This window comes from Leptonychotes weddellii, chromosome 5 (genome assembly GCF_054177405.1).
Source record: "Leptonychotes weddellii isolate Sample4059 chromosome 5, ASM5417740v2, whole genome shotgun sequence".
NCBI lineage: Eukaryota > Metazoa > Chordata > Mammalia > Carnivora > Phocidae > Leptonychotes > Leptonychotes weddellii.
In genome coordinates this window covers 156,913,675-156,922,502 of record NC_138373.1, presented here as the reverse complement: position 1 = coordinate 156,922,502, position 8,828 = coordinate 156,913,675, and the positions used below count along the sequence as shown (strand labels likewise).

The 8,828-nt window shown below is 56.7% G+C and overlaps 1 protein-coding gene across 2 annotated transcripts; it reads left to right on the top strand.

The window, feature by feature from the left end:
* Positions 1 to 1,485: 1,485 nt before the first annotated feature.
* Positions 1,486 to 8,579, top strand: CDPF1 (cysteine rich DPF motif domain containing 1). Of its 2 annotated transcripts, none has more exons than XM_081822657.1 (3): positions 1,486 to 2,287; positions 3,375 to 3,486; positions 5,630 to 6,000. In XM_081822657.1, the coding sequence occupies exons 1-3, from the start codon at positions 2,175 to 2,177 to the stop codon at positions 5,741 to 5,743; spliced, it is 339 nt and encodes a 112-aa protein (XP_081678783.1). In that variant the 5' UTR covers positions 1,486 to 2,174; the 3' UTR covers positions 5,744 to 6,000. The 2 variants fall into 2 exon arrangements, with proteins under 2 accessions (XP_081678783.1, XP_006750070.1); XM_006750007.3 differs by having other exon boundaries at positions 1,492 to 2,287; positions 5,857 to 8,579.
* Positions 8,580 to 8,828: the final 249 nt, after the last annotated feature.

Here is an 8,828-nt window from a genome sequence, read left to right as displayed (position 1 = left end):
TTTTTTTTTAAAGATTTTATTTATTTATGTATTAGAGAGCGCGCGAGAGAGAAACAGCATGAGAGGGGAGAGGGTCAGAGGGAGAAGCAGGCTCGCCGCTGAGCTGGGAGCCCGATGTGGGACTCGATCCCAGGACTCCAGGATCATGACCTGAGCCGAAGGCAGTCGCTTAACCAACTGAGCCACCCAGGCGCCCCTGAGAAACCATTTTTTAAAAAATATTTGAGATACTGTTAATCCTTTTGGATTTTTTCCTATATTTTCTAATATTAAAAACTGAGGACAGCTCAAATTCAAAATTAACTTTATTTTCTGTCAAAGACCATGATTGCTCTTTGAATATTTCCCTTAGCTCTTCTAGTCCATCTCCTAAACTTGTCTATCCTGTCGAACAGCTTTTACAGTATTCATGAGACAAGGTCATATATCTGAGTGGTTATAGGTCATATATGAAATGCTTCATCCAAACGACCCATCCTTGGCCAGACCCAGAAAAAAAAGTCAAAACAGTATATGACCTTGGCATTGATCCAAAGGCTGCTATTGCTGGAAGCACCCAGAGGTCCTATCTGCTAGTAAGAAAATCGGAGCGCTTGCTCAACTCCCCGGAGTCCAGGCCCAGGAGTAGTGGTTATTGCCAGGATTACTAAAATGCCTTGTATATTCCTTCTTTCTCAATTCCCCAAAGGAAAAAGGCCCAGCCCCCAGGCCTGCTGGCTTCAGGGGCAGCACAGTGCTTGGATTACGTAGGTGCAGAGGGGCCTGGAGAGGGGCAGGGTGGGGGGCACGAAGAAAGAGTAGGTCTGAGACGGGTGACCCAGCCAGCCCGCGGGCCAGAGGGCTCTCTGGAAGCTAGAGCAGGGCAGGCCAGGGAGGGACAGGACGGTGGGGCTCAGACCCCAAAGGGCGTCGCAGGCCACGTTGCGAGCAGCACAGTGACATGTCCGGAGTGCACAGCGCTTTATAAAGGCCACGGGGAAAGCCAGGGCTCCTATGGAACCCATCTTGTCTGTTGCCTAGGTCGGACACAGCCACTCCTACCTGTGTCGCTGGCCCAGGCCGGGGGACTCGCGTTTTAGGTGGGTGGGTGGGGAATGGAGGCTTCGGATGGAGGGCGTCAGCGAGCTAGGACCGTAATGCTCCAGCCCAGGCGCGTAGAGAGCAAGACGATGCGGCGTGGCGCTGCAGCCGCCTGGACTCTGCAAAGCCCGGTGGAAAACCAAGAAAGCAACGAAGAGGTTTGGAGTAGCCATTACAGAAGGCCCAGTGGGATCGGTCTGCCCTAGGAAAGCCCGATTTTCCCCTTCCGCCGCCGCGCCCCAGAGGCGGAAATCCACCGTGAAAGCGTCTCCAGGGCTTCCGGTGCGTGGCCAGGGCGGGTCCGCGGCCAGCGCGGGTCCGCGCACGCGCCGTGGTTTGTTGCTGTAGGGAGGCGGGCCCGCGCACGCGCTTCGGTTTGTTGCTGTCGGGAGGCGGGCCCGCGCACGCGCCGCGGGCGGAGGTCCGTGAGGAGGCGAGCTACGCGCCCTGGCGGCGTGGCTGTTCCCTGCTGCCCGCGGTTTGGGAGCAGAGGCCGGAGGGGACTGGAGCGCGAAGTCCGGGGGGCAGGCCCGGAGGTGCGCGGCCCTCCAGGGAACTGAGGCAGTCAGGCGGAGGTGCGCGGGTAGAACAGCGGTGGAAGAAGGCTGTCGGGGGCGCGTCCGCCTTCCGTTGCAGGGGACCGAAGCGCAAGGGGAGGGAGAAGGAAACAGCCGGAGTCTGAGGCCGGGACCGGAAGGACGGCGTGGGAGTCGCGCGGGCTCGCGGCCGGAAGCTCCGCAGGACGGAGAATAGGGCCGAGAGCTGTTTGAAGTGGTGATGGTCAGGAACTGTTCGAAATCTAGTGGAAGGCGCCGGACCACAGGTCAAAGACTTGGGCTAAGGAAGCGCAGGCGGGTGACGGAAAAAAGAAACCCTGTAGTTAGTTAGATAGATAGATGATAGATAGAGAGAGAGATATTCGGACTCCTGAAAGCCCCCACGTGAGAGAGAGCCGCGGCGGTAGCCGGGGGACTTTCCGTACGCGGCGGGAGCAAAGCCCGGCGCTGGGCGCTCAGGCGGCATGCAGCGGGAGGCTTTGAGATGTCGCGGTTCTTGGTTCTGAAGGCGACGTGCCACCTCTCTTGAGCCCGCAGATGGAGGGTGAGGCGGAGCGCTGTCCTCTGGGTGTGTTTACGTGCCAGCTCTGTGCCCTGACAGCTCCGTACAGCTACGTGGGGCAGAAGCCCCCTGACACCCACTCTGTCATGTGAGTACACCGCGCTTTTTGGGCCGCTGGCCGAGCTGCTTGGCCGGGGCCTCGCCTGAGTCGGACATGTGGCGTGGGAGTCGTGTTTTAGGCCCATCCCTCCCCAGGCTCTGGACGCCGCAGGGGTGACCTGCGGAGGCACAGGGCAAGGCCCCAGGGCCTTCTGGCTCCTCCAGAACCTCCAGGCCCCTCCCTCCCCCCTCGGCCCAGAGACCAGCACCTGCTCCAGCTGTGAGGTAGAAGCGCTGTGGCTCTGGCTGAGGCAGCTCAACTCCTGGAAGTGAAAGGCCCCGTGGCAGCCTCTTCATCTGGGGCTGCGCCTTGTTGCCATTCCTCCTGGGTCCTGGTGACGTACTTTCTTAGTGGGAAGCCCGCCTGCCCTCTTGCCTGAGGGAAGTGGGTCCTAAGGACCAGCTTCTCATGAATCTGCCCAGAACCGACCTTGAGTAGAGCCAGTGGGTTCTGGAGCTTGACTCTTGACCTCTGACTCGTCCTTCGTTGAATGCCACATCGTGGGGAAGCTGACCAGTACATCGCTCACCCAGTATGTTACTCACATGGGATAGGTGGCAGGGGCCAGGGCTTTCTTGTGGGTGGGTACCTCTGCTGACCAGGAGCACCATCATCACGGACCCCTGTTGGTCTCCTTTGATGTGCGGGGTGAGGCCAGTACCTTACGCAGGGTGTAAGGCGCCCTGGTTCTCCCTGCGTGCTGGGAGCACTGCTTGGGAGTGGGTGCTGGGAGTGCAGGGAAGGGCTTCGAGAGCTCGGACGGACCTTGTGCTCCCTGCCCCCACCCCAGCGGGCAGGTGGGGTCTGGGGCCTTGCATTGCAGCAGCTGGGGAGGAGTGGTTCTCCCCACCACGGCTGTTAGAGCCGAGAGCAGCTCTGATTTCAGTTCCAGCCTCTCCCCGATGGCTTGCCTTTCTGTTACTACTCGGTGGCACAGGGAGGACCGGCCCCTCCTCCCATGAACCCACCCAGGTGTGTGGGGGGCCCAGGGGAGGTCCATTCCATGCCGCTTCCAAGCTTCCATTAGTAGAAGTTCAGGCCGTGCTGACCTCTGGCGTCACTTACTGTCCTGCAGCCTCCTGGAGGAGAGTTACATCATGAAGGACCCGTTCACCTCAGACAAGGACAGGTTCCTGGTCCTTGGCTCAAAGTGCAGTTTGTGCAGCCGGCTGGTGTGCGTGGGCCCGGTGGGTAAGCTGCGTGGGCTGGGGCTGCCTCCCCTCCCTCCCTCCCTCCCTGTGGCTGGGACCCCACACATGATCGTGGGAAAGGTGACCTGTGAGCCTTCCCCAAGGATGGCATGAGCATCAGCCTCTCTTTGTGGAGGTGATCCTAGGAGCCCTCTCAGTCACATGGTGGGGGGCCCGGGGATTCTTGGAGGCCAGCTGGTCCACCTCATTATGGTTGGGTCCTGCAGCCAACAGAGGTGAGCAGATAGAGGGGCGAGCTGGGGTCAGTCAGAGGGTCTCAGTGTTGGCTGCGGAGTGGGTGCTGACAGTTCTCCCCCTCCCAGCCATGCCAGTGGCTGTTGTGCTTCTCTCCATGGGACAGTGACCTTCTTCCTGCTTGTTCTTGGAGGGACCTTCTGGAGGAAGGAACTGTGCTTTCTTGAGCATTAGCTGTGGGTCAGGCCCTGTGCTCGGGGCCTGTTTTCCCAGTGCAGGTTTCTTCAATCCTGCCCCAAACCTAGCTGTGCAAAGCAGTATTGCCCCCATCTGATAGGTGAGGACACAGGGTTGAGGAGGCTGAGTAGGCCCAGGCCACCAGGTTAGTGAGCCTATTGTTGGACAACCCAGAGGTGGGTGGAAGTGGGCTGCGTGGCTGAGGTGTGGCCCCTGTAACCCGAGCCGTACAGCCGGACAGCAGTCCCTGGGCATTCTGCTAGGGGGCAGAGTACAGGCAAGGCTGCTGCATCACAGACTGGGTTTAAACATCAGCCTCTGTCAACGTCAGGGTGATGAGATTTGACAGGGTGCGACGAAGCCTTAGCAAGGCAGAGGCCTGCGTGTTCGAGGACATGCGGCGGCTGGTGAGGACTCAGCAGGAGAGAAGCAGTTGGGAAATGGAAAGGGGGGTTGGGCACGGGGGAGGGAAGAAGCCTTAAATGCCACACTTACACATTTGGGCTGCACTTGGTGAGCAGAGGAGAGGGTGCTCCATATGGTATCCGAGAGCTCCAGTGTTCTTGGATGAAGTGCTTGGTTGGTGGCGAGTCCCCTCTCTTACATGGGAACAGATCTCTTCCGAGAACTGCAGGAAGGACAGCCTTGTCTTAGCTGAGGCACACTCTGAGCTGCTGGAACAAAGAGACCCCCTAAACACAGTGGCCTGATCATGACAATCTTCACTTTTTGTATGTCTAAGAGTCTAGAGCAGGTGGCGCCACGCCATTCTCAAAACACAGCATCTGCTGGGTCCGCAGTGGCTGCCTCAGCTCCCACCATCATACCTATACTCCCACCCGCCGGAAGAGACAGGGAGCACATGCCCATTCCTTCAAAGGGCACAACCAGGAGGCGGCACAGAGCTGCCAATGACACAGACCCAGTCCTGTGGCCACACCCAGTTGCAGAAGGGGCTGGGAAAGTAGTCTTTTTTTTTTTTTTTTTAAAGATTTTATTTATTTATTTGAGAGAGAGAATGAGATAGAGAGCATGAGAGCGGGGAGGGTCAGAGAGAGAGGCAGACTCCCTGCCGAGCAGGGAGCCCGACGTGGGACTCGATCCCGGGACTCCAGGATCATGACCTGAGCCGAAGGCAGTCGCCCAACCAACTGAGCCACCCAGGCGCCCTTTTTTTTTTTTTTTTTAAAGATTTTAGGGAAAGTAGTCTTTGGACAGGGCCCTGGGCAATGAGTCTCAGGAGTTGAGTGGCAAAAGATGGGCACAGGGGAGAATGGCCGCGGTTGGACAGATCTGACCTCTCGCCCAGACCAGCCACTCACCAGTGGCCTTTTTGGTCTGTGGGGCTGCGCCCAGCACCGGTGGTCACCAAGCCCCTGTCACACTGCTGTGATAACCAGGAGAGGGAGGGATCTAGAATCTCTGACAGTTTAGGTGTGGCCCTGGCTCTAGCTTCTCGTTGTTTCCACGTCCCCCGTGACGGAGCATGGCAGTCCCCAGAGTCTTTCCACTCCATCCACGCTCTCTCACCCGGGTTGACCCAGGCCTGCATTGCCTTGTTCTCTCTGACACCTTCGCCAATCTCACTGGGTGATTCCCACATGCTCAGAACCCCCCGATACCCCACTGCCTGCAGGGGCTGACAGGGGTCTCTTGCCTACTTGCTCTCTCCTCCCTGGCGGCCCTCCATTGTGTCTTTTTCTCTTAGGTGATGACCGCGTTCTTGGAGGTGGCTGGCCAGCCCCTGGGCCCTGCTCTCCCTCGTGCTGTTCTGGCCCTGGCCAGCCCCTGCCAACATGGCCCCCCAGCTGCCCCTGCCTAGCACCCCCCCCTCCCCCCCGCCGCCCTGTACGGGTTGAAGGACTGGCCTCTGGGAGAAGCTGCACCCCCTGCTCTGTGGTACTTAGCCCCCATCCTTCCCCCATCCTCTTTCAGGAATGCAGTTTATTCTACTCCAAGAGGTTTTGCCTCCCCTGTGTCCAGGAAAACATGGATGCCTTCCCTCAGGAAATCCGGCAAGACTTGGAGAAAAGGAAAACTCCATCAAAGAGGCCGGCCAGCCAGCCTGGCTCTCGGACATGAGTGCGGCTGGGTGCCAGGTTGGCATTAGCACCTAGCACAGAGCTTCTGGGCTGGCAGGGTCCCTGAAGCCTGGGTCAGGGATGGGGCTGAGTTGGGAACTATCGTACCCTGCCTTGTTCCGGGGCAGGCAGGAGCAGCGTGTGCAGCTGGAGCGAGCTGGGGCCCAGCCTGCAGCAGGAAGGTGATCGGGAGTCGGGCAGAGAAGGCACTCAAAAGGCAGGCCTTGGACCAGATATCCTGCAGACCTAACCGTGTCCAGAGCCCCCTTGATGCTGAGACTGCAGGGCAAGAACTGAGAAATGGCTCAGAACTGGCACAAAGGGAAGTCGAGGCTGGGCCTGCTGGCCCTTCTGCTCTCCCCCTGGACCTGGGGCTCTAGGCCTTCCCGCAGGGTCATCCCCTGGCTCCTGCTTACACACGGCTGGACCTGGAAGGCCCTTGTGCCCTTCGCATGATTCATCAGATCCAGGAGTGCCTCCAGGTGACATGCTACTCTGCCTGGCCCTGAGGACACAGGAGCGAAGGGACAAAGCCCACTGTCCTGGTCTAGTGTGAGGAGGCCCTCTGGTCACGCTGGGTGGTCATGCTGTCCGTGCTTATGCGGAGGCAGGACGGCTGGGGTGGGGACTCCTGTCTTCCCCATCCTGGGGAATGAGTGTTCATGCGGTGAAGATGTCACTCTTTGGGACGGTTCACAGGGAGGTGACCTGTGGGAAGGTGCCTGAGGTGTGTGGGGAGCTGCAGGCGTGATTGGGGGTCTGGGGGCAGTGGAATTTTATTTCACACCCTCGTGCTTGGAAAACGTTTTAAATCTTGGCCATGTGTTAGATCCATAATTAAATACCCAAAGAACCGGTTAATTTTTTGAAAAGTAATCCTTCCCTGGAAACATTTGCGAGGCAGATGTTCTCCTTGGTACCCTGGATCTGGCATTGGTTGGGGGCTGGGGTGTTGCCACGTGCAGCCTCTTCCATCCTATCTGTCCCGCGGGCTCCGGCTCTGGCCCCTATAGGCCCAGTCCCATTCCAAGGTAGAGCAATGCCCTTCCCCTGTCTTCCCTTCCCTCGTGCAGGGGCTCACAGCTTGAGGTGCTGGCTTGCCCCTTTCCATGGGGGACCCTGCACCAGCCTTGCAGGCTACTGTAGGCGGCCCTGGGGCACTCCTCCCCCATGGGCACCCCTCCTGCGGGCTCCCCTGCCCCCGTGGCCCCATGCCGTGGGGGACACACTGAATGGCTCGTTGGCCTCTGTCTGCTGGCTCTCAGGGCTGGAGCGGCTCTGTCTTCACCTGTAACTACTGGGAGGCCAGCTGACGCTGCCCCCGGGGCGGCGGGGGGGAGGGCAGACATGCATTTGAGGAGAGAATGAAGAAAGAGCTTTTATTGGCTGATGTGTGCACTGGGTTTTATTTCCTGATGCTTCCCCTGCATCACATTACTTTAGACAAATGGCTGTCATTTTGGGGCCACACTGTCCTAGGTCCATTCGAACCGAAGGACAAAAGGACTAGAGGTGAAGACCCCTGGGGGAGTGGGGCGGGGGCTGCTCTGGGCTGAGGGCAGACGCTATAGCCGGGGATTTTCAAGCCAAATGTTCATCTTACGGCATCACTCAGAACTCACCAACCAATTTTAAAAAAGAGTTTTATTTTTTAAAACCATTAAGGCAACACTATACCCTGAAATTAACTCCTTACATTCATCAGTCTTAACAGTAGGACATTCCAAACCTGTACATTCCCATAAATTCAGGATATTAATCAACATACGTGATCAATTCAATCTCCTAGCAGGAAACAGAATAAGACCGAAGATTTTTTAAAAATTAAAGTTACAGTCATTTTCTAATTGCTTGGAACCGCTATTGGTTAATGTGACTCGGAAGATTCCATTTGCTCTTCTGTGCACACCCCTGTTCCCTGAGGCCCTGGATGGATGCCCTCCTCTCCAGACCCAGAGAGAGAACCCCAGAACCTGCTCTAAAAGATCTGCTTTGGAACTGCTCCTGTTTAGTATGAAGACGAGGGGTCTGTCAGCCCCTGAATACTTGGGAGAGTATAAGGCACCAGAGTGGTAACAAACACACCAAGAAACCAAGCTCAGTCTTGCTTTGGAAATCTGCATCCATCTGATGTTCTGACATGTGTCAGTCAGACACTCTCAGTGCCATGGCCCTGTGGACATCAAGAAGTTCTGCCGAGATACCGCGAACGACCCACAGGAGCCTCACGGGGTCTGTGGTTTCCATTGTATGCTTCGGGCTGGGCCATCTGGGGGCTGCCAGAGAACCAGCGGTGCAAATATCCCACCCGAAGATTTCAGATTGCCTGAGTGCTTTGGTAATAACCCACAGGTAATAATTTCCTGAAGAACAGACCGTGACCCACGACCCAGGAATAGTTCAGGTCTTCAGCAGGACACTGCTGGGAGCAGTAAGTGACTCTGGACCTGGGTCTCTGGCCCCCTTGCCAGAAGAGACGGTGAAAACAGACTCGCTTGTACTCGCATGTGACTCATGACGAAGGGAACAGATTTACACGGGGAAATAAAATTCTGCATGGCTTGGGAGAGACAAAAAGCTGTGTGTGTGTGCACATGTGTGTGCAACTGTATGTCAGTTATATTCCAGCATCCTTTGTGTTTCCAGTAGGTTCCATGAGCCAGGCTACTAAGAGTGTGTGTCAACTAATACTGATTTCAAAAGAATCCAAATCTTTGTTATTAGATGCATGATTGTAAGTTAGTAAAATACACTAAAATTTTTCTTAAACTTGAATCACAGTATTTAAGATATAGCTATTAACATAGTTCATTTTACCATACAGTG

Bases quoted from the DNA above. Each gene is read 5' to 3' on its own strand.
- CDPF1 (XM_006750007.3), top strand. From the start codon at position 2,175: ATGGAGGGTGAGGCGGAGCGCTGTCCTCTGGGTGTGTTTACGTGCCAG. The intron at 2,288-3,374 runs GTGAGTACACCG...ACTGTCCTGCAG, and splicing joins CCTGACACCCACTCTGTCAT to CCTCCTGGAGGAGAGTTACA. The intron at 3,487-5,856 runs GTGGGTAAGCTG...ATCCTCTTTCAG, and splicing joins GGCTGGTGTGCGTGGGCCCG to GAATGCAGTTTATTCTACTC.